The 24,896-nt window shown below is 47.6% G+C and overlaps 2 protein-coding genes across 7 annotated transcripts; one reads left to right on the top strand and one right to left on the bottom strand.

Annotated features, from left to right (window-relative positions):
- Positions 1-1,971: 1,971 nt before the first annotated feature.
- spag5 (sperm associated antigen 5) lies at positions 1,972-12,052 on the top strand. 6 transcript variants are annotated; one of them, XM_031560292.2, is made up of 27 exons: positions 1,973-2,062; positions 2,550-2,615; positions 2,775-2,885; positions 2,979-4,145; positions 4,278-5,173; positions 5,323-5,512; positions 5,699-5,815; positions 5,931-6,023; positions 6,124-6,258; positions 6,454-6,573; positions 6,697-6,789; positions 6,891-7,025; positions 7,152-7,245; positions 7,367-7,514; positions 7,765-7,815; positions 8,042-8,216; positions 8,328-8,461; positions 8,573-8,741; positions 9,199-9,322; positions 9,605-9,691; positions 9,941-10,067; positions 10,390-10,522; positions 10,654-10,734; positions 10,884-11,033; positions 11,542-11,616; positions 11,708-11,788; positions 11,874-12,051. In XM_031560292.2, exons 2-27 carry the CDS (start codon positions 2,574-2,576, stop codon positions 11,943-11,945), a joined length of 4,800 nt encoding a protein of 1,599 aa, XP_031416152.1. In that variant the 5' UTR covers positions 1,973-2,062; positions 2,550-2,573; the 3' UTR covers positions 11,946-12,051. The 6 variants fall into 6 exon arrangements, with proteins under 6 accessions (XP_031416150.1, XP_031416149.1, XP_031416152.1 ...); XM_031560290.2 differs by having other exon boundaries at positions 1,972-2,062; positions 2,979-5,173; positions 9,608-9,691; positions 9,944-10,067; positions 11,874-12,052; XM_031560289.2 differs by having other exon boundaries at positions 1,972-2,062; positions 2,979-5,173; positions 9,944-10,067; positions 11,874-12,052.
- Positions 12,053-13,998: 1,946 nt separating this feature from the next.
- foxe1 (forkhead box E1) lies at positions 13,999-15,226 on the bottom strand. Its single transcript, XM_012831782.3, is given in 2 exon segments — positions 13,999-14,995; positions 14,998-15,226. Coding segments are annotated over 2 exon segments (1,059 nt in total). The 3' UTR covers positions 13,999-14,165.
- Between the last annotated feature and the right edge of the window lie 9,670 nt (positions 15,227-24,896).

Below are 24,896 nucleotides of genomic sequence, written 5' to 3'. Positions count from 1 at the left end.
GTGCGTTCTTTTCAGTGTTGTGTGGAATTTGCACTACTGTGTCTAGTGACCTGAAACAAACGGTATGCAGCTTTTCCATAGACCAAGTGCCCCTACCACGTCAATTAAGTGTGCACCATTGGCCAAGGCTATAGTACTGCACCTGCTGTGATTCAAGAGGCCAACATAATTCCCCTTTATCCTTGGTCACAGGAGAGTGAGCCTTTGGTTGTTGTGTTTCGTTGTTGAGCTCACCATGTACTCTTTAGATTTATGACACTCACCACTCCCCTTTCCAGTACCTGCTACAAATCACTGGAGTTTTTTTTTTTTTCTTAAGTGGTATGTGTGTGTTTGTGGGTGAGACAGCTCATAAACCAGCCCAACAGATCCTTCCTAGAGACCTGCTGGGTGAGAGAGAGAGCAACAGTACACTGAGCAATCTGCAAGGACATTTTCTGTAAAGCAACTGCACATAACCCGCGGACTACAACACTTTGACTGTAACTATGAATCTTCACCTAGCCATACTGAAGGGGACTTTACTCTGGCCAGGCGTTTGGTTGAGTCAGGAGTGGATGTGAATGAGAGGGATGGACATGGATGGACTCCTCTGATGCTCTGTAGCCTTCATGATGGTGAGTCGTGGGCTCTGGGCGTGGGCCGCATGCTGCTGGTACATGGTGGAAGGGTGGGACTGGCTGATGCCCATGGCTGCTCGGCGCTCATCTATGCCATTCTCTATAAGCGCCTTCCACTCGTTGGGCTCCTGCTTCAGGCCTTAGACTATGACCTGAGACGCACAGATTGTGATGGTCACAATGCTCTTTGGTATGCAGATCAGAGTGGGGACGATGCCATCCGCAAAATGCTTCTTCAGAAATTCAATACGCTAGGTTATGAAAAAGCATCTAAGTTGACTATGGTTAACCCAATCAAAGGGCAAGGCACTGTGCAGCAGACTTCAGCGAGCAGCAGCAGATCACATAAGCCAGTGTACAACAAACACTTCCAAAAGGACAAGAGCACGAGGCCACAGTCCAGAGATATATCACCATACAAGACCCTTCCTGCAAACCTTTGGACGAAGAAGGCGACAGCCAACAAAGCTCTGGGAATGTGTATAAATCATGGATCCAAGCTTGACTTCCCAAGTCGGAAAGGAAAAGGTAAGATGATGGGTTCTGTGGGCCCACCGCCTGTAAAGGACTGGAGTCTGTCTGTGAGGCAGCTAACAGGGCTGCTTCAGGACCAGCTCAGCCCCTCTTACCGTCCTCGGGCCCAGCCCTTGCCCAAAACGATCAGGCCTCGCCGCAGACTGTCCAGGTTCGGAGCAGGCTTGGTCCTGGAGACGTCACTGAGGCAGCGAAGGCAGAGAGGCAGGAAGATGTCCCTGGGAGCTATCGACGACACCCGGAGGGTGGAGGGTCAGCACAAGGGGGAGTTCCGCCGACGCTGTAGTGTTGCTGTGATTCCCATGATTCGGCTGCAGGCCACCTGCAGACGACCCAGCATGCCACTGCTAGAGAATTTAAAATTGGCCAGTGAGATCAAAGCCACTCGAAAACCTACTGGAAAGAAGGAAACACTAAAAAAAAAAGTGTAATGACAAAGTTTTATTAGCACAGACGTAAGCCTTAAGTGTGAGGTTATAATTACAATTTTCTCTGAATACACTTTAAATTTTGTTCTGAATGAGAATGTGTAGGAATGTTATTTGAATCAGCAACTTAAATACAAATGACTTAATATGATTCACTTTTATAAATGGTCGAGACTGACAATGTCTTTAATTTTCAGTAAAAAAAAAAAAATAACAATAAAAAGTATTGTTCATTCGGATTCATTTTTTTGTGAAGTCTGTTTTTTCATGTCACAGTCTTCGAATCTTTGTTTCTTTTCACTCCGAAACGGTAGGGGGAAACATATACATCTTACAACGTAAAGCTTGCCAATAATTAGCGAAGAAGAAGGATTTCGGCCAATAGCGTTGGGTCGTCCCAATGTTTGAAATGATAGGCGAGACAGGCGGTTGAACTCATAACAAACACCTGAGCTAGTTTACAGCAATTTCATCTTAAAGGTGAGCAATTTGATGTACTTTTAAGCACGTACAATTCAGCTTCTGTTTTTGAAAGGATATACCGTAATAGCAATAAATATCATATATTTAAGCGTTAAATATTCCAAACTGTATGGTAATAATACAGTAAGCTGTCACTCTTAGCTAGCTCTCATACTAGCTAACTTTATCATCTAACTTCAGAAATGTTACGTTAGCGTAACATTAGCTGCAGTAGACTAACTGAGCTAGTTACCTGTCTAATTTAAGATTGTTGTTGTATATAGTCGTCAGGTTCAGTTTGAAGACCCTTGGCAAATTTGCCAGGGAGTAACAGTTAATCCATCAATCAACTGGCAAACGAACTTGGGCTAACTAATATCATCGGGACAGGCGAACTAGGCGTTAGCTAATTTACGATAACATACATCACGCTAGATCACGACGTAAGGGATTGAAATTGTCGTGCGGAATATATTTTACACTCGAACCTTACTCTTGTTTTCAGACTTGGCTTGGGCAAGTGCGAACAATGTCCACGTTACAAGGATCACATGTCAAAGAAGTAAGTGCAGTAAGTTTCTCCTTTTTTAAGAAACAATTATCTACCCTACTTACTTTGAAACTGGTATATTGAATTAAATGTTTTTGCTGTTATTAGGACACGCAATATCATGTTATGCTTAATTACTCGATACATTCTTACATCTTCCATTATTCTTGCCTACATCAGCCTGTGAGAACTCCTCTCAGAGATGTGCAAAATGAACTCCTTGCCTCCCAGCAACAGACCCACAAGAACAAATCACTCATACTGTCTGAAAGAACTACATCTGAAAAAAAGGTAATAACCATCATCTGAGCTGTTTTGTTTCATATTCAGTGTGTTTTCAGATTGCACAGGGCCTAAGCATTAACGTTTGTGCATTTCAAATAGGGTCCCATCACAAGTTGCCACTCAGCAGAGCACTATGTTGAGGATACCACTAGTGAGATGCAGAAGATCCATTGTGCTCCCGAATCTACCAATGAGACCTCACAAATGGATCCTTCTAGCAGCCCTACGGACGACCAGTGTGCTTTTACCGACCGGGGAGATATGACCTACACTTTTTTAGGAGGAGAAATCCAGCTCTCTGACACATTAGACACAACAGATGCCACTCAGGGCATTCCACTGGACAACAACAGCCATTCTGTATGTACTGACAGTGAACTTGAAGAGGGAAATATTGAGACCTTTCAGGATGTCGAGCCCCATTTTGATCATCCCTACTATCAGGCAGAAAGAAGCACCATCTCATCCTGCGATGTCCCCACTGTTGCTCCAAGTGTCACACACATGTCTGCTTCCCCAGACAATCTGACTGCATCACATCTACCTGTTACAGACACAGACGGGGTTGGTGACATCACGTTCAAGTCATTTGTCTGTTCTGATGTGGAGATTGAGGTCTCGGGTACTCCTGATGAAACATCTGAGCTTTCAGCTCTTTTGAAGAACCTGACCGTGGAGGGCCATCAAGCTCTTTCCCAGAGCAATGGAGGTCTTGATGAAGGTGCAGATGTGTTGCTTAATTGCAGCCAGCATGTAGATCATCCATATTGCAATGTGGAAAACAACACGACCGGGGACCCTGCCGTGTACTTGGGCCATGAGAGTCAAGCATTGGAAGAAGACCTTGCGTTTCAGATGCATTCTAAAATCCATGCAGAGAGCTTACTTTATTTTGAAGAGGCAAATACTGATGCAGGAACAAGTAATGGACAGAACGGAGACATCACATTCAAGTCCTTTATGTGCATGGGAGGAGAGGTTGATATTTTGGAAGATGCGTCCAGACTATCAGAAAAATCTGTTGTCATCATGGAGGAAAAGACGCTAGAAAACAGTGAACCATCTGTTTTCAGTGTCACTGTACATGAAGGCGAGACCAGCGCTGCTGTGCCATCTGGAGAAGGCCATGCTGATCATCCTTACAGTGAGATCCAGATGTCGTTTGTTTGTGATTCCCCCGCAATTGATGCATCGTTGGAGATCCCCGTTGTTGCAGAGAAGGCAATGGATGAAGAGAGTTGTAGTGATCAGATTATTAACAGAGAAGAGAGTGCAGTGCTGTCATATGTCCAAGACACCAGCAGCTGCACCAATGATGTTTCTGCGAAGAGTTCTGCACCGGTCACTCAAGTCAACGTGATGACGGCATCACCCGCTGGCTCCCAGCATGCACTGCAGGAGAGTGCAGTGCTGTCATATGTCCAAGACACCAGCAGCTGCACCAATGATGTATCTGCGAAGAGTTCTGCACCGGTCACTCAAGACAACGTGATGACGGCATCACCCGCTGGCTCCCAGCATGCACTGCAGGAGAGTGCAGTGCTGTCATATGTCCAAGACACCAGCAGCTGCACCAATGATGTATCTGCGAAGAGTTCTGCACCGGTCACTCAAGACAACATGATGACGGCATCACCCGCTGGCTCCCAGCATGCACTGCAGGAGAGGAGCAGTGGTGACGACAGCGCTCTGGGGTCGTCCTCAGACCCCTTCCAGGCTTTTGAAGGCGAACCAGAGGAGCTGCGCCGGGACAGCCCCCAGCCTGCGCTCGGAGAAACTCTGTCTGTTCAGTTCCAGGAGCTCTCTGCCCCCTCCACCCCGAGAGCCTCCTTCTTATCCAGGAGCCTCCTGCTGGACCCTCCGGACGACGAGCAGGACAGCCGGCTTTGGGCCGGAGCCCTGGACAGCCCCCTGCCGCCTCCACAGCTCAACTCCACGGCCCTGCCCTCCAGCCTCATCTGCATGTCAGTTCCCCCCTCTCCCTCTCCGCCTGCCCAGACCCTACGAGTCGCTCCAGAGCCGCCCACGGGGCCTTCAGCTCCCCATGTGGTCCAATGGCTGACGCCCCAGGTCCTGCTCGGGGGCGGGCCGCTGCAAGAGCAGATGAGGCAGATGGCAGAGCTGCTCATAGCGGCGTCGGGGAAGCACCCCACCACCCCGGTGAACCAGCAGAGTGCGTGTGTGGGGACGTCGCCTCTCAAGTGTGCGGAGCGCAGCATGAACACGTCGGTGGTGCCGGAGGTGGAGGTTCCCGTGGCGGACGTTAGTACCAGCACGGACTCTCTGCTCTGGAAGTGAGTTACCCCCCGTAAAGCTCTTTTTTATATATATATATATATATATATATATATATATATATATTACGCCCTCTGTGGTCTTCTGTTTTTGTTTTTATGTTTGTTTTCTTTACCTTTTGTTCTCTCTCTCTCTCTTTTTCCTCCAGTCTGAGCCCTGGTTCTCTGGAGTGTCTCCCGAGAGCAGAGCTGGAGCAGAGGCTCACCTCCTACCTGATCATGTCCGAGGCTCTGCTGCAGCAGGTGGCCTCTGCCCGCGCTCAGCCCCCCAGCTCAGGCCCCGCGCCCTCTGACCTGCGCGACAAACTCATTCAGACCGACCACACGGAGCTCAGCCAGGTAGACAGACAGCCTGCACCGCTTACATTAGCACTCATGACTTCTTGGGTCAGACTTGATGTGTTGTTTTGATGGGAAAAGAAAAAACTTGACTTGGATGCTGACCAGCATTTGTTCCCATCATTAGTGTTTAGGGGTGTCAAAACCATGTTGATGGCTAATTCAAATGGGTGTTCACTGTTTCAGATGGAAACCTACAAAGATCTCTATGTTGTCGCCCTGGACAAGATTCAGTCTCTTCAGCTGGATCTCCACGAGCTTGAGAGTTTACGGCACAACATGCAAGCCACGTCATCCAATATGGTGGGAGAGAATGCATAATGCTATTGTAGCTGTGTATATTAGTGCCTTTCTTTATGTAAGTGTAAAGTTGTGTCACATTCTGCTCATTGAGCTGCATGGCTATATATTTGTATAGGTGGCCATCAAGACCGATACTGAGGAGGCTTTGAGCAGCATGAAGGATATTGGCGATATTGTCAGTGAAGATCAAAAGGACATGTCGAAACAGGTTAGTCATTCCCTTGTCCGTGATGACTGTGAGTGCGTCAGGCCTTTATGTGGGACTGTGATACTTAATCACTTGTGGTCACATCACATGTGTCCTGCAGATGTCTCAGATGAAGTCGCTGTATGGCAAGTGTCGGGAGACCCTGAGGAAGATGCAGCAGAAGACCAGAGACTGCCTTGAGCAGAGGGACGACATGAGGAGCAGAATGGACGAGGCCCTGCAGGCCAAAGAGGCGGTAAGAGTGGTGACACGTGCTTCACTGCTGGCTGCTTTTATTGTCATTATCATGAATGGACATTTTGGGATACTGCAGTGAACGCCTCTTCTGATACTAAAAGTGTTATTCCAACTGTGTGCTATTGTCATTGTCACTGTACTCTCTAGTGCTATGGAGTGGCTTCAGGTCATAAGCTGCTTTTTGCCTCTCCAGGCCTTCAGCGTGGTGGAGCAGCTGCGGGGTCACAGTGCCGCCCGGCTGGCAGAGCTGGAGGAGAGTGTGGGCTCTCACCAGCAGCTCAGAGAGGCCCTGAGGCACTCCTGCCCCCTGCAGGTCAGTAGGGAGTGCTGCACCTTCGGCTGCCCCAGTCACTGTGGCACTCTGCTGGGGTTAAGTGGGCTCCCAGTGCCTGCCGCTGATAGTTTGATCACCTTTTCATTCTCCTTTTGAACACAGGCGGCATTAAACAAAGACTACGTGGAGACTCTCGCTGAAGCAAAGGAGCTTTTGAAGGCCACGTTGGAGGACCATGCCAGTTTGCAGGAGGAGGTACGTTTGTGCACTCCAGAGCCGAGAGTTTGGAATAAGCGTTTTCACTGGGGGGGCTGCATGCTGATTTGTCTGCCCGTGTCCTCGTGTTTCGCCTGCAGTTGGGGAGAGCAAGGCACCTCCTGCAGAGGACCAGGCCTGTGCTCCTGCGCCTCCACCAGAGGGCCTCCGACGCCGTGGACCAGAGTGAGCTGTGCCAGCGCGAGAGGGAGCAGGCCCTGGAGGACCGAGACCAGGTCTGAGATTTAGCACTGCAGCGACATTAGCACGTGTCTCAAAGATCTTTCTGTAGATTCTCAGCCTGTTCCTGTGGTTTTGTTGTGTTGATTTGGGGTTTTGCTCTGATTGTATCAATGCCACAGATCCAACAGGAGCGGGAGCAAACACAAGAAAGTCTTCAGGATGCAGGGCGACTGATTGGAGACTTGAACACTCAGCTGACTATCTTGAATGCAGGTTAGCCAGCTGTCCTGTTTAGCTTGAAGTGTACTTAAAGCATGTGGTGGCTCTGAATGCGGGGGGGGGGGGTGTGTGTGTGTAAACGGTGAGACCCAGTTAACCTGTGGCTGCTCCGCAGAGATGACAGTGTTGCGGCAGCAGCTGGAGGAGGTGGAGGAGGAGCGCGACCAGCTGCAGAGGCGCAGCACAGAACTCTCTGCCACCGTCACCTCCACCATGGCCTCCTACGCCTTCCTGGAGCAGGCCCTGGGCAGCGAGACCAAGAAGTGGGTTCACTACACCTAGTGGAGACAACAGTCTCTGCACAAATAGTCCCACTCTCTATTGGATGATTAGTGCATTTACAACTGATCAAAAAAGTAACAAATAGTATATTGATCACTTATCTGAGGAGGAGTCACCACTTCTCTAACAAACGGCATCCAAACAGTGTACCCAATCAGGCTTAAGTGCTGCTTTGGGATTGGGCAGAATGTGAAGTCTTGTAATTCTGTCTGCCTGATCTGCCCTCTTTAGAATGCAACAGTCAATGCATGAAGCCCAGGAAACCAGAGAAAGAGCCAGTGGGTAAGTCCACACACACTTCACGGGCTCAACTCACTTCATGATACAATTGATATTTCCAGTTGATTGATTCAATGATTACAAACGGTACCAGTAAAGAGCCTGTGTGTTTCTGATCATCTGTTCATCTCATGTTTCTGTTCACTGATTCATTTGACTTTGGACTTTAAGTTTGTCAGGCAGCTACTCTGCTCTGCTTGGTAGTTGATGATGTGTCTCTTGTGAGCAGTCTGGAGCAGGCTCTGGAGGCCTCCCAGGGGGAGGTGCTGGGGCTAACCGAAGCCCTGGCCCAGAGGGACGGCCTGGTGAGTGAGCTCCGTGCCCAGGCCGAGGTCCACACTGCCCAGCTCCGCCAGCTGCAGAAGCTCAAGGTCGAGCTCTCCAGCTCCAAGGAGATGAATGAGGTGAGTCCCACCACGGAGCTGCACAGATGGGGCGAGTGGGTGGGTGGGTGAGGCGCTCTGACTTGCAGTGGGTGCTGACTGCGTGGCGTGTGTGTGTGTGTCTTTGACCAGTTCCTGCAGATGGAGAACGAGCTGACGCAGGAGCAGATGTCCGAGAGCGAGGGGATGCTGCGCACCCACCTGCAGGGCCTGAGGGAGAGGAACCTGGAGTGTGAGGACCTCAAGCTGGCCCTCTCCCAGCTCAGGTAAGCCACGCCACCCCACGGCCGTTGGTTTAGCTCAAACGCACCTGTTAAACTGGGGGGTCCTTTGAAGAGATGTTGGGGTTCAGCACCTCTGTCCCTGTGGCTGTGCAGGCAGGAGCGGGACTCCCTGGCGGAGGAGCTGGACAGCACCAGCACCAGTGCCCGAGCCATGCTGCTGGAGCAGGGCGAGCAGCTGGCCCAAGCCTCCAAACACGTCACCATGCTCCACCACCACATGCACTGCTTCACCAGCACCCTGGAGCTCGCCCTCTCCGCTCAGGTACACGCCACACACACCACACACCACACACCACACACACACACACACCACACACCACGCACACCACACACACACCACGCACACCACACACACACACACACACCACACACACACACCACACACACACCACACACACACCACACACACACCCCACACACACACACACCACACACCACACACCACACACATACACTCAGGAAAGGCCAACGTGGAACAGCTAACATGCCCTGAGTGATAGAGAATTTAAAAGGCCAACGTGGAACAGTAACATGCCCTGAGTGATAGAGAATTTAAAAGGCCAACGTGGAACAGCTAACATGACCTGAGTGATAGAGAATTTAAAAGGGACTTAAGTGTTGTGCTCTCTTTGTGAATGTGCACTTATGTATGAAAAAAGAAAGTAACTTTTGAAGACGGAACAGTTTAAGTTTGGTGTGTGTGTGTGTGCGCGCAACAGGCACCAGAGGCCTCTACGGAGGACGAGTCTCCTGAGCAGCCAGCCTCATTTGTGGACTCCATCTTGAAGGCCATCACCCATGAGGAGGAGCAGCAGCCGTCTAGCAAGACCTCTGCTGACACAGGTGCCACACCAGCCATCACTGTTGCACTGGAGAGTCTCTGCTGTGTATCCATAACGTCTGATTCTAAATAGATGATCACACAATCGGAAATGAGTGGAAAGAAAGGGGTTCAGTGCTTTTATTTATTATTTACTTTCCTCAAAATACTTTCATTCATGCTGAGTCACACTAAAGATATCAAGAAAGAATACATTCCCAGTTGATTCCTTTTTAAAATGTGATTATTTCTACCCTGTTATTTGTTTAACTCTTTCGAGTGTGAATTGATGTTGTTGTTGTCAGCAGTGGAGGATGAGCCTACGGATGGATTGGGCAGCACGCGCAGTGCCTTCTCCCGTGTGCCATCCACCACCCCCAGAAAGGAGCGAGGTACTGCCCCTGGCACTGAACATGTGTCACCGTTCACACATCCAGGTCCAAATCGTGTTGTGGACACACTACATATGTCCTGCACCTCATCATAGTGGAGCCTTGCCTCTGAAAGCCACACAAGCTTCCTGCTTAATGAGAGGGGAAGCTGCTTATGGGTTGAAGGGTAGGGGGGTGTGTGTGTGTGTGTATGTGGAGGAGGAGGAGGATGATGATGATGATGAAGATGTTGTTGTGCCCTTTTGTTAGCAGCGCAGGAGAGCTCAGTGGTGCAGGTGGTGACGGAGCTGACGGAGATGTTCACCAAGCTCACCACCACCATCCAGCAGCTTCAGCAGCACCAGGACACCGATCAGGAGAAACTGCACAAAGCCAAGTAAGTGGTGCTCTGGTACTCAGTAAGTGCCACCTACACAGTGAAGGGTGAACCACTTTGAGCTTTAGGGCGCCCTGAAAAACGTGGTTCATTTGGGGAAGTTGCACGATCGTTTCCTACCAAATATGTTAGTGACTGAAAATGGGATTCCTTGTATATGCATCCATACGTGAGTTAAATGATGATGATGCTTGTGCTTCAGCAGTCATTGATGCTGTTTTAAACCTCTGCTCTGTCTCTCCTTACCTTTTCTCTCTCTCTCTCTTTCTTTCTTTCTTTCTTTCTTTCTTTCTTTCTCTTGCTCTGTCTTTGTCTCTGTCAGGGAGGAGTTGCAGGAGCAGCTGCGTGAGGAGGCCCACAGGCACCGGCAGCAGGAGCAGGAGCTGCGGGAGCAGCTGCAGCGGCTGCAGGCGCAGGTGGAGAAGGACGCCGCCGCCCTGCAGCAGAAGGCCCAGGTGAGTTACTGGCAACTAGTAGGGTTGTCATTGCCCCATTTGTGTGGTGGTAGGCTGTGAAAAGATGCAGGAGTCATGTGTTATGTGTAGCTAGTCATAAAGTTCTAATTCTGTTTTTTTTTCTCTTTCAGGACGAGAAGACACTGAACAAGTTGTGCGGTGAGATGGACAAGAACATGGAGCAGGCCCAGAAACAGCGAGCAGAGACCATGGTAAGTGCTTCTTCTCTGCCACGCCCATGTCTTCACTGGGAACCAGTTGGAGAGGAAAAGCTCCCTACTGTTCTCCTGCATGGCGCTGGTGTTCACCGTTTAAACATGACGGTGGGGTCATTTGACTGCATGCTTGTGATGATTGACAGGAGCTGCGGAGGGAAGGGGCGGAGTTACGGCAGGCGCTGCAGCAGTCTCAGGTGGAGGCTCAGGCCCTGAAGGAGGAGCTGAACCGAGCTGTCGGCCAATCAGCTCCCAGCACCAAGGCCATGGATGAGAGGATCCGCCTTCTAAAAGAGGTTTATTGGGACACAAAATAATTTAATGTTGAGCTTCATTGTGTGTGATCACGCTGATGAGCCTTCACTCCCAGCACATGACAAGTGGGGCCACAACGAGGGCACATTCTGTGTGGGACTAGTCATTAAGATGCTGTCTAGTTTTTGAACAGCAGGGGGCAGGACATTCCACCTTTGAAGAAGCCGTAGCTCTTCTACTCAGCTCTACTCCACAGAATGCTGCAAACAGTTGCAGTACAGTTCCAAATATAACCTTATAATCAAATGGAAATACCATTTAATTAATACATATACATTATTTACATGCATGTAGAGAACTAGAGATGATCTACTCGAAATGACCATTACTCTCTTCACAGCTTGTGCCATTTGTAATGTAGACTTTTGTCAGTTACCAGAACATTCTGTTTGCTATTTGCATTTTGTTTTCCACAGTTACAGCTGTGTCACTTTCCACCAAAATGTCCTGCCACAGTCTGACACCGATTCCCATGTTCTGTTCTGACAGGTGGAGAAACTGAAGCAGAGTCTGGCTCAGGCGGAGGAATCCCGGTCCAAGCTTATGGATAGAGCTAAGAGACATGTAAGTGCCCCCTCCTCTGTTTCTTACATCCCTTGCCTCACAGACCCCCTTCACTAGAAGCCTCTCTCATCATCCTTTTGCTCCCCGACAGCAAACGGTCCACGTGATGAATCAGACCAAGCTGGAGCGAGAGCTGCATCTGCTGGACGACATGATCGAGACCGTCAGGAAGGTGAGGACTTCTGTGGAACTTGTCACTCATCTTTGTCACGTGACTTCCAGTTGAGCCGGATGCTAACTTGTGTCTCTGTTCACAGACCATGATCTCCGTGCCACATGTGGTGAAGAACTGTGTGGAACTGCAGAAACTGGTGGAGTTTCTTGGATGAAGATGTACATAAAAGAAGGATTTGTTTCAGTGATGGGGATTGTTTTTTTTTAACCTAAACATTAGATGAATAAATAAAGTTGTTTTTTTAAGGGAAAGATTTCCGGTTTGTGTGTGAATATTTTGACCAGCCCGTCTCAGTCTGCATTGATTATCTGCCATATTTGTGATGGCTCTTTTAAAACAATTAGCTTAGTAGGAGCCGATGGACTATTCTGAGAGCGTTCCAAACACATGCAGGCACAGATAAACACCTAAACCCAAGGAGGAAGAAAGCTAATGTCGTGTCAGGCTTCTTCTCAGGCCTTTGGTAGTAGCCTACTGTCCATTTTCAGGTGAGGCAGTGTTAAATGTTTGTTGAAGTTTTAAAAGTAGTAAAGTAAAAGTATTAAATGCCCTAAATAAGCCTGTCTGTATTTCCAAGATATTTCTAGTGATTCCACATACTAGAATATTTCATAGCAACATCTTAAGATGAGTGACTCCTAACCGACTAGACTGTAGCTGGAGCTGAAACTCCTGCCCTACTGTGACTTCTTGAGAAACTCCACCATCCATGCTGACAGCCCTCTGCATTATCCCTCAGAATGCCCCTAATCCCTGCTGTCAAGAGCCAGTGGAGTGGGGGGGGGGGGACTGCTGGTGGAGGTTCTGGCTGCCTACTCCAGACACTGGATTGCATTCTTATAGTTTGACTGTAACAAGTCCCCCAATTCATCATACTGTGGCAGAGATGTGTGATCTGTCAGAGCCTGTAAAACCCTGATTGAGATTAAATGCTTTAATCTGTATGTGTTCATTTTCGTTTTGCGTTTCGGTTGCGCTTCACTGCCTCTCAATGCGTAGTGATTTGCCTGGGTTCTCATTTAGTTTTCCAAATTATGGGCTGACCGGCGATGGGTTCTCAATTAGCTGGAACAACGTGCACTGACTACTCGCATTGTTTTTCTTTATTTTCTCTTGAACATAATTAATACCAAAAGTGTCTTGGGCAGTGGTCGTTTGTGTTTCTGCACTGCCGTGCTGAATTAACCCATTAAGCATTCCTAGGAAAGTTTCTGTAGTTTTGTATGGGCATGTTTTGATACTCATACAAAGCAGTATTAGGATTACAGGTTGACAAGTGAATCCAAGTCCTTTATCCAGTGAGGTCAGGAGACTGAGAGGCAGTGTCGTGTTCCTCGTCAGTTCATTAGCCTGATTGCTGGGTTGTTCAGTCCGATTAGCTGAGGCCCGAGGGTTGAGTGCTGCTCTGTTGTTCAGGTTTGCTAACGGGTTCTTGAGGCAGCACCCGACAGAGGCTCCAGACACACTTCATGTTCAACTGAGCTGAAAGACTGAGCGGACACACAATGCCTGAACCATAAATCCAGAGTGTGTCATTCTAAAAAGCGGTTGGGGTGGGGGAGGAATGAGACATATTGTTGTATTTATTTGCTCCAGTAAGGTTTGAGCGTGCAATTTGTAAAGCGTTTTCTAAATACATTTATTGGCATAGCTGTTCTCCATTGTTTGGCTTTCAAACCAAACAATGGAGATTTTTTGCTAATCATCTGGTGAAGGCAATTGTTCCAAATTTTTAATTTCACATTTCACAACTGCATCAGTGGATTCGACCTGAATTAGGTTATTTTATTAAAGTGTTGGTGTACCCATCAGATTTCTACATTTTAAGGACAAATGAGAACTCCTCTTCAGAATTATTTTATGCAGACAAATAATTTACACATACAATTCAACAGCAAAATACAGTGTTTTCCCAAAATGTATACACTGCATATATTTCATGAAAACAGTTGATCACAAATACATGCCATATTAAAAGGTAAACATCACTGCTACATAACCACAATAGACATGCACGTGCGCTCAGTATTTAACCACAGTAGACATGCACATGTACTCAGTATTTAACCACAGTAGATATGCACATGTACTCAGTATTTAGTACTGAACTAAGAGTTCCTAGCTTAATCAGATCACCACTAACTCTAAATCCCAGGTTCTGTAGAAATTAGACAGTCACTCTAGTAATATATTATGTCCATGTCAAGTTTTTTTTTTTTATGTCGCTGGTGCGTTAGAGTCAATCTCCTCACTGCGAGTTTTGATTTCAGGAAAAAGTGAATTAACGGATGCATGCTGTCACATTTTTCACCATAAACAAATATCCAGTACTGCAAACTCAGAGGTCATGTCCGTGTTTCGCTGGTGTATATCTTTAAATAGCGGGCACAAATCTCTCCATGTTACCAGAGTATGTAGGAGGCCGTAGGTAGGCTCCTGTCCCCGCATTGTTGTAATGCGCAAAAGAGCTCAGCTGGCCTGGAGATGCCCTGCTGTACGGGTCCCCGACAGGGTCGGCTGCCATGGGCGACGACCCTGTGATGGCCAGCCTGCCTGATGGGCCGTAGGTCTGGCAGCTGTTCTGGGAGTACAGCCCCTGTGCTGGCCCGTGGCCGTGCGTGGCCGGCCCCGGGTATGTGAAGGCCATGTGGCTGGAAGCCGAGGTGCAGCGGGGATGGACCGAGGCGCCGCTGCAGGGCTGGCTCTGGAAGCCGGGGCTGGCCAGGCTGCAGGAGGCTCCCTCTGGGTTGAAGCCGCGGCAGGGCTGCTGGCCCACCATCTCTGGGCTCTGGCCCAGGGCGCCGTGGGGGCTGATGAGGGTGTTGATGCTGAAGACGCGCGACTGGCCCGAACCGAAGCCGGGGGAAGAGGAGGGGTAGTAGGTGGGGGGCAGCTGCTGGCTGTAGGGGGGACTGACGGCCATGTTGGAGTATACTGTGTTGGCGTAGGCCGAGCGGGCGATCTGCACGGGTGCGAAGACGGGCGGCTCGTGCGCGTAGGTCGAGTAGGTGGTGAAATCACAGCGCTTGAAGCGTTTCCTGCGCCTCAAGAAGCTGCCGTTCTCAAACATGTCCTCTGCGTTCGGGTCCAAAGCCCAGTAGTTGCCCTTGCCGGGTCTGCCGGGCTCGCGGGGGATCTTGATGAAGCAGTCGTTGAGGGTCAGGTTGTGGCGGATGGAGTTCTGCCACTTCTTGGGGTTGTCCGGTAGAAGGGGAAGCGCTCGGTGATGAACTTGTAGATGCCGCCCAGTGTGAGCCGGTGGTCCGGTGAGTTGGCGATGGCCATGGAGATGAGGGCGATGTAGCTGTAGGGGGGCTTCCCTCGCTGCAGGGGCCGCTTCCGCCGCCGGCCCTTGGCCGCCTCTGGCGTCTGGGGGTTGGAGACGGGCAGAGTTGTTTCAGACGGGGAGTCTTTCTCCACCTTCACCACTGGCATGGTGTGGCAGCTGCTGCTTACTCTATCAGTCAGCTGAACTCTGGACGCCGGCTTGGCCTTCTCAGCTAACTCTCAGGCCAGCCTCAGTCATTTAATATCTTTCTCAAGTTAACAGACGGGATACTAATGTGTACAAGAACAGCCCAACCACTCAGAAGGGCAAGACATGCATAGAAGGATGACTTACAGATGCCGTCATACTGCTCAGCGGCGGCTCCTCCACAAGGGTAGATTACTCCAGATATAGATAACAAGCGTGACCAGTCCAGCTGAGTAAATTCAGAGATGCGCCGTCGGTCTGAGCCAACCTGTGGCGTTGAGTAAGAAAAGTTCAGTGCGTCTCATGCCAACTTGTTTTGAGACGGAGTTGCGGCAGCCCCTGTGTTGGGGTGGAATGAGCCAGAACAAGTGATAGAATGTGTTACCTGAGGAGCAGACTACCTGACTTGTCTGGGAGCCACACCTCTCCTGTCACGTCATGTCACAGGTTTGCGTGATGGTAGACATGCCTCTGAAAACTGAGAGGCAGCAAAATGCTCTTAGTATTCATGACATTGTAGTTATTGTACCATTAATCGGAATCTATCTTTTCTGATAGACAAACAATGTAGTCGTAGGTGTGTTTTTTCACCAATATTTGGATAATTTTTTTCTACGTTTTATTACGTTTATTAAGAGACCAGCAGGAAATTTGTATTTAAGAAAAAAAGTTTTTATAGTGATAAACCCTGCGCTGATGTTTTTTCATTGCCGGTTATTTTGTTATTCCATTGTCAGTATGTCTGGAATTTTGACCAGCAATGATGTCTCCACTGAAGGCAAAGATACCGCTTCTGTAGGGTCTTTATGAATATTTCTCAAGATATTATATTTGTTATATAATATTATATTTAGATATGTATTATATCGATCTTGTTTATTGCATTTGTGCCCTGGAAAATGAACAAAAAAAACAGATGCACAGAATGTAGATAAATACTAGTAAACTTCTTTTCACTGTTTTACTTTTCATAAAACAGCTTAATTAAAAAAAGGTTTTTATATTTTACAATAAAAACAATATAGAGCACATTTTGGATGGTCACCACATGTAGGGTTGTTAGTGCTATGGAATTCATTCCATAAAGTGGAATCAATAAGGAATCCAAATTTCAATTCAACACATATTTATAAACAGTATATTTTATAGTTGAGTTTAAAGGTTCACTAAAATGTATGTTTACGTTTATGTTTATTCAGTTTATGTGTTTTCCTTGCTTTGCCAATCATTTCAATGAATTAGTTCATTTAGAATAATATATGAGAGGAATTATCCGACAGGAATTAACAACAACAATTACTTAACAACTTAACACCGCTAAAAAGTAGTTTACAGTTCCCTTACTTCAGCCAATCTCCAGGCTCTTGAACTAAAAGGACAGTTACGTTTACATTTGGGTGTTTTCTTTCGCGCTGGTGGGTTACCCGTAGTTTATTTTAAGAATGTTAAAAACACAAGGTTCATTGTTTTGGTCTAAATAGGTTTTCTTTGAGCACTTTTAAACCTCTTTAGTGGTAATGTAAGCTCCATATTGTTTTGTCTGCACACCCTAGTTTGTTTTGCCACAGTGTTTGAAAGCCCCATCTGTGTTAAGAGATGTAAATTTTGGCCAAATGATACCATGCCTGTGTTTTTAGAGCATGCAAAGTCAGACCATTCTTCGTCTTTGGACATCACACAGCTGCTTTTTAGGGCTGGCAATTATGAAAAATAGTTCCCAGTCTCTAGTGCTTAATTCTTCCATCATTACAATTTCAGTATCTATCTATCTATCTATCTATCTATCTATCTATCTATCTATCTATCTATCTATCTCTCTATCTATCTATCTCTCTCTCTCTCTATTTATTTATCTTTCTTTCTTTCTTGCTAAGTTTTCTGCCAGCGCTGATTTAATTGTTTTGACAGCGTGCTATATCTGTTTGTATCTGTCTGTCTGAGATATCAATGAACGCATATGTAAAATCATGCATTTGTATATGCTTTATTTGATTTATAGTGAAGTGGGTGATACACATTTATTTACATTGTTCTCCATCTTTTTCCACTTTAGTATTATGAACAGTGAACATGCGTAGGGATCAGAAAGGTCGGTATGTTGTGGTGAACCTCAGGAGAGGCCACAGCAAGCCTTTCAGCAAACACTGGGGGGGGGGCAGACCCTCGGCCTGCGCGGGGGGGCAAATGCGTAGGGCTTGGGTTGAGTGAAGCCCTGAGAGAGGGGAAGGGAGCGGAGCGGAGTGGAGTGGAGTGAAGCAGAGTAGAGCCGTGTGCCTCGGGGCTTCGGGCTGCCAAGCGCCTGTTGACAGGCTCAACCTGTAGGCTGAGTTCTGGGCTTTGCTGGCCTTCGAAGCGGAGCTGACACAATGAGTCTTTCCATAGAGGTGGAGTCCGCCCTGGGTTTCCCATGAGATTCCATTTGACACAGTCACCTGTCATAAGCTTGCAAATCTCCAACGTGCTAAGCTATTTGGGGCATTTTTTTTCAAATGGCCATCCGCCCTTGTGTGCTTTCCGGGTGGAGTCCTTGCGATGAGTGGCGGTGGCCAAGCACACATACCAGTGAGCACCCCAACGCAGCCTCCACTTGGATCACACCATTTCTGCAGCATGCTTTCAAAATCTATCTCCGTTCTGTCAGGTGAATTAATGTCATTACCCTACAGGCTATACAACTTGATCTCAGTTACTACAACATGGGTTGCATTTGAAGGCCATCATCATTGTTGTTCAGGAGTGCAAAAGGCACTTCACTGATGTATGTAAACCAGGTGCTTGTGATCATAGTGCATGCAAAGGCCAAAAGACAGCCTTGCTGGAGCAGGGAGCTCGGCAGACTGGAGAGGGGACATGCAAATGTTATATTAAATCCCAAATCCATCATTGAGGGACCAAAGCAAAGCGTTACAATAAGACACAAGTGCTACACTTCTGAGTCACCGTGTAGATCTCACTATGATAGCGTGGGTGCGCTATGACGGGCTACTGTATTTTTGGACATGCCGTGGGAGGCACTCTCAGAGGATGCCCAAACACTCAGTCACATGTGCCTTGTTAACCACCTTCAGTTGAGTTCAAATGATTGTGTTAGCTGACTGAAAGCGCACTGCGAATAGCCAGCATATGGCCCCCCTCAGCTGGACCCTGATGCTGGGGATCCGTCCAGGTTGTGCCAGATACCTGGCTGTGCAATTTCAGTCAGTGTCTTGTTTTTTTTTCTCTCCCATTTGCAATTTATTTTATCATGTTATAAACTGGGTTCATTTTATTCTCATCATTATATAGCCACGTGTAAAAATGTTCCTGCCTTTAGACAGTTCACTATGAAGATCTCTGTGTAATATTTGAAATCTAATTTGTGCTTGTTTTCCTGATTATTTGGTTCCATTCAGTTGTCAGGTTCTTTAGTCATCTGTTTCACTCGTCCACATAATGACTCCCCTCCTCACACAAAGGAAAGCTCATCTGCTTTGCCGAACCTGGAGCACGAGCAGGTAATATTCCGCCCTGGCCATCGTTTCATATTGTTAGTTCTGTGCGCATTGTCATGCCCACATTGTAATGTACGTACTCTCAAATGACGGGTCAATGCAATGACTGACATCCTGACAATACGCGCACGATCCTTACGAGATCACTTTACATTTATTAGGTCATCAACTTAATTACATTTATGAAGACGAGACAAACGGTGTGAATCTGTAGACGCTTTTCATTCAAACAGAAGGCATCTGGCCCGAGAAGAATAGACTAATTTGTCTTCACGGTATAGAGCTTTTGTGCACGGATGATAGCTCTAATAAAGGCCTTTAATGCCAGTGACAGTTTGATGTTAAATCGTTTATTTGCATTGGGTTGTGCCTGCAGCAGACTGTTCTTCATGCTTGGTGAGTGAGAAGAATAAAGATGACTAACTCCACAGACATCTTGAGGATGGCAGGGGGTGGAAATCATGTGAACCACTCATACAGCAACATAGTTCCTGTCTCTTATCCTGCTGTTCCCTGTACAGTAATGACTAGTAATAAGAAGTAAGAAGTAAGGAGTGATAAGAAAACTGAAGTGTGTTTTTGTTAAGATTTTATTGAGAAAAGGTTCTGTTCTTACAGGTAGGTTTAAGGGGACACTTTCCTGTAATGTGGTTCATCCCTCTGGAGCAGGTTAGTCGCATTAGAGGCTAGCTAACAGAAGTGGCCCTGATGTGTCCTGTTCCAGATCAGGGCAGAACCGTTGAGGAGTTAGAGGCCAACACCATCACATTAAGCAGCCATTGTGGTGCAACAAACTGCAGAAGCCTCCCAGGCCTTTCTGCTCTCTTCAGGCAGAGCTGCTCCATTGTTACACTGTATTGCTGTAACAGACTCTTGTGAACGCTCACTTCTCAGAGTCTTTTTGGCAAGCCACATTCCACTGGCAGCTACGACTCCAGCATGAGTGGATGTTGACAGGGGCTGCAGGAGATGATTTTAGAGAACACACAGGTAGAGAAGGACCTTGTGGCAAGACATTAGATGACCTTGTTGTTTCTGTAAGGAAAGGCTATTGAAACAGCCTAACAGATTATACTGAACAACGTTCTCCTGTGTGTACGTATGTGTGTGCGTGTGTGCGTGTGTGGTGTGTGTGCGTGTGTGAGTATGTTTGCATGAGCATATTGATTCTAATATTGTGTCTGCCTGCTTGCATGTTATGAGTTGTTTGCATTGTTAGTGAGGGGGCACTGAGTTGAATGCAAACTCCCTGTGCTGGTTGACTGCTTTCCAGGCCCTGGCAGTTTACATAACTGAAGCAGCGTGCAGCCGCCCTCGGCTAACGTTAGTTTCCCCTGGTGCTCCACAGGCCAGCCACCTGTGGCTGCTCTCTGCTGACACCGCCTGTGGAGCAGGCGGGCGGGAGGGCGGGCGGCCGCCGCACCACTCTCCCCTCACAGAGCACTCAGACCTGGAGCAGGCTGCACTCACCTCAAGCACACTCGTGTGAGCGCTCTGCCAACTGATCCAGGTCATGCAGAACACTTGGGTTGGGGGGTCGGGGTGGGGTGTTTTACTCATCGAAATGCTACACAGCAGCATCAGATGCAAGATGCAAGTTCACATCTCTGACGGCCACATTCATGGGAAATATGACTTGCCGTGATGTTTCACTTGCCGTGATGTTTCACACTGCCGTGTGTTCATCAGACGGTCCCGGTGAACTGGAGCCTGTCTGACTGTAGGAGTCTGGCGCTCTGCGCTGGAACTGGTTGCTGGTGTTCCAGCCTGCCCATCTCTGCTGTGTGCTTGACTCATCCGCTCATCCTCTTTCCCCTTGCCTGCACCTGAATGCATTTCTCAGTCTGTTCTCATGAAAAAAAAACAACGCGCTCGTTACCCTCCTTGTTTTGTTCTAGTTCATTAAGAGGAACTTGTCTCTTCACTGTCTGATTTTTGACAAGCCACCTGGCAGCTGTACCCGTAGATGGTTGCAACTACTTCTGCTTTCATGTGTGTGTGTGCGCGTGTGTGTGTATGTGCATGCAAGCGCGCCTGTGTGTGGCATGAACCATCTGTATATCCAAAAGCTAAATGTATGGATATGAAAAGCTATAAGATTGTCCCTCTCTTTTCTTAATGTATACATTAGAGAAAAGTACCTCTAAGACTGTAAAAAAACAGTTTATGTTATTTTATGTTATGTTGTACGTTGTACTGCAAAATCCCACCATACATTTTCAGTTTGAAAGGCTATTTTGAAAGGCATTTTTCATATATTTCCAATATAATTAGCTAAGGTTTCAAATAACACACACACACAAACAATCTTTTAGGACCTAGCAATGGACTCTACAGCACCCCTAGGAAAAAAAAAAACAATCGAACCATTTACAATTTACAACCAGCCCAGCTGAGGGGACTACAGTTAGTTGCAAAATGTGCAAGGCCACAATACGCAGCTGGATGTGAAACACCTAACAACATCAGTAGTGCAAGGCCACAATACGCAGAGGGATGTGAAACACCTAACAACATCAGTAGTGCATGGCCATATGCATCTCAAACATCCCTTTGTGACCATCTCCGCCCAGGCCCCCAGCAAGGGCTAATACACAGCCACAACCACCAATAATGGCTGTGTCCAATTCAAAAACACTATACCCAGACAACCACCCGACTGCCAAGCAAATTGCTGAGACTTTGGGTGAAATTAGTTGCCAGGACCTCTTGCCTTACTCAACTACCGTGATGTTAAAGCAAAGGTGAGGAAATCCCTGTTAAGCATGGAGGGCATTTGGATATTTGGCCAAGCTGGTGGGGTTCAGACAGTTCATGAAACTTAATTTGAAAGATGAAAAATACAGTATGAGGATGTGGAAATATATTTCACAATTAATTATATAAATACGTAAATAAATGATGCTTTGAAAGCCAATTGAATAGAAAATAGAGCATATGCCTGATTAACACAACTTCGGATATAAGCCACGCCCACTTTCAGTTTTCTATCTGAATAGAGATACAGATACAGATACAGATCATTTTGTTGTTTGAACAGATACAGATACGGACACAGATAATGACGTCGCTGTGCTCTAGTCTCCACCCTGGAGACAGCAGGAAGGAGCAGCCAGCGGGGCCAGTGCCTCCTGCCCGGGACGCCGCGGACGCAGTCGCTGAATTTGCCACCCTGCCAGGACCCAGGGACGACGCTGCAGCCCCACCAGGACCCATGATTCACCGCTGGGAGCTTCAGGACCGGCTGCCAACATCACCGTGGCTCACTCGGGAGCCGACACCGCGCCAAGGGGAGAACCTCAGCGAGGTGGAACAAGTAGAACATATCCTGCGGTCTCCTGGCACCGGCTTGCAGGGATATTTCTGGCCACTGAAGCCATAGCACTCCACACCGCTGGCAGAGAAGAACTGTCAGGCCAGAGGCTCTCCACACCACTGCTGCCGACCAGAGGAGCTACCACACCAACGCTGCCAGTCTTCTGCATTGCCACTGCTAGCTGGGGGGAAGTCTTCGCCAGCCGAAGGGACCCTGCTGCATCGCTGCCGGCCCAGGGGTCGTCCACGCCACTGGTGCTAGTCAAAGGGTCTGCTACTGTTGTGGAGAGACAGCGTCTCACTACACCATTTTTTCAATCAGAAGACCGGAGACTGGATGTAGAAATCTGAAGTTTTATTGTAATCAATAAGCTACAATAAGGAGAGGCCCGTGGATCATCTCATCGTGTGAACGTCCTGCAAGCCTCTTTAAGGCCCATATCTTCATGTGGTCTGTTCTGTTTGGCTGTTTGCCAAAACGAATCAGCATTAACTATTCCCTCTTCGCTAACTCCCCTGGGTACTCCTGTGTGTGTGTGTGGACCCCCTGAGACCCTCTCCTCACCGGGGGTTTCTTGGAATGTGCCTGTGTCGTGTCTTTAGTGCTGACTTTAACGTCAGTAAATCATGTCAATAGCCAAGTTACTGCTTCCCGCCTGGTCGGCCTTCTAAAAGTGAGACTTTCATACTGATGAGTTAATCCATGTTCATCTAAACATAAAAAACATCCCACACTACACTGAGGCTACCAGCCTAAGGGTCTTGTGCACTGCGTCTGCTGGTTCCAGAGCCCGCCACACTGACACTGCCTGCCCTGGAGTCGTCCACACTGCTGCTGTCGCCCGACAGCGTAGACCAGGTAGGCTGTCAATGATCTGTAACAGCGGAGCTGTGGGGACCTGAAGGTGGACCAGAGACACCAGCTGTTAGAGCTACTGTAGCGGTTCACAGACATCTTTGTGACCAGGTTTAGCACGGGCAGCATTTGAACAGATCAAGGAGATGGCAGAGATGGGTGTCATTGAACCCAGCAGCAGTGTCTGGCCCATATCCAGATAGTCCTGTTCAAGAAGAAAGATGGCACCTGGTGTTTTTGTGTTGATTACTGCTTCCTCTACTGTGTTGACTACTGCCTCCTCTACCGCCTGCTCCGGACTCCTGTGGAGTTGGTGTTGAGGCCTCCCCCAGAGCCAGAAGTGAGGGGTGGGCCTGGCTGCGACTATTTCTACAACCTACGCGAACGACTGCGGGAGGTGGACCAGCTGGCAAGGCAGGCTCTTGCTGATGCCAGGGCTTGACAGAAGCAGTCTTATGACACCCACTGCTGAGGAGAGGACTGCTCTGGGCGCACAGGTATGGGGTTCAGTCCTGACTGCAAGAAGGGGGTTTGTCCTTTGCTCCACTGGGATTGGCCTGCACCCTACCGACCCTTCGCCTCATTCCCCTGCTCCATCGCCACAGGCCACGAGGCCCCACTGGGGCGCTCTCAGCGGCAGCTTCCCCAACACTTGAGGGACTTTGTGCTGAATGCTGGGGTTGTTGGGGACTAACTAACCCGCTAGGTGGGGGCTGTGTAACGTGCAAGGGGCGAAGAGTCCACATTGCTTAGGTAGTTAAAGAGTTGGAACAGAAAAGTGTTCTAAATTAGAATGATGTGTTTCATGCCTCCTTTTTGTGTCCAATGTTAGTGTGTGTGAATGTTAGCTTTACTGTCTGTGTCGTGAGTTTAGCCGTGTATTAGTTTAGTGTTATTGTCTACCATCAGTGTATTTGTTGCTCAATGAGACCTGTTTTCTGTCTTCCCTGCTTGATGTCAGTGCTTCCTGTCTGCATGGTTTCCTAAATAAGAGAGTTGCAGCCAAACAACATGACACTACATTGGTGTCAGAAGCGGCCAGGATGACTACGCTACGAAGAATGAAAGAACTCGTGGACCTCCCGCAGTGGGGCAGAGAGAGTGGGCCAAAGCAGATGCTCCTCGAGGCCGATGAGGCTAAGCCTGCCCATGTCACTCACCAGTTGTCTTCTTGGAAAAACCCACTGACGCTATGGTATGGAAGTAAAACCAGTGGTTAAATGCAAACAATGTCATTTATTGTTATATTTATTGTTTTTAAATAGATTTGTATTATTATTTGCTGGATTGTTTCACAGGGTTTGTCCCTAAAACTTCTGCATGTAAATATTAGCATTGCATTTTTTTCAGGTAATACATCCATCTTTAAATCTCATCTTAATATATATATTTTCAAGTAATGCATCCATATTTAAATATCATCATAATATATATTATTTTGAATGCATCCATGTTTAAATGTATATAATAAAATATATATTTTGTGAGCTTGTCACTTTCTGACCTTACAAGCACAAGCATGTTACAACCTTTCACCAAATTCCGCTGTTTTCATGTCTGTCAATCAGATCCCCGTCTTTCACCAGCACAGGCTTAAGCAGAGAGGAGCTTGGCAGATCATCTTAAGTGTTCTTAGTCCACTGGTAATGTATGACAGACAAATCAATATGTTCTACTATCTGGCTTGTTATAGGCAATAACACCCTCCTCTTCCTCAGTGGTCCGACACACATGCATTGAATATTGAGGATATATGGAAGATGGCCAGTGGTTCTGTGCCTAATATTAAATACAAGTTTGCCATGTCAGTGATCAACATAACCTCTTACAGAGACTCCTTGAACTTCAATTGCAAAATAATTGTCCTCTTGTTCAGGGGTAGATCTGCTTTTGTTGGCAGGAAGAGTGGCTCTCAGTTGTTACACGAGAGCCAAACATAACACCACAGCTGACACGAAGTGAAAATAT

This window comes from Clupea harengus, chromosome 22 (assembly GCF_900700415.2).
Source record: "Clupea harengus chromosome 22, Ch_v2.0.2, whole genome shotgun sequence".
Classification (NCBI taxonomy): domain Eukaryota; kingdom Metazoa; phylum Chordata; class Actinopteri; order Clupeiformes; family Clupeidae; genus Clupea; species Clupea harengus.
The sequence above is the reverse complement of the archived record's forward strand: the minus strand, read 5'-3'. Positions and strand labels throughout refer to the sequence as shown.

Excerpts from the sequence above, each read along its gene's own strand:
- spag5 (XM_031560288.2), top strand. The coding sequence starts at position 2,574 with ATGTCCACGTTACAAGGATCACATGTCAAAGAAGTAAGTGCA. Across the intron at positions 6,790-6,890 it reads ATGCCAGTTTGCAGGAGGAG|TTGGGGAGAGCAAGGCACCT; the intron begins GTACGTTTGTGC and ends TTTCGCCTGCAG. Across the intron at positions 7,246-7,366 it reads GCTGACTATCTTGAATGCAG|AGATGACAGTGTTGCGGCAG; the intron begins GTTAGCCAGCTG and ends GCTGCTCCGCAG.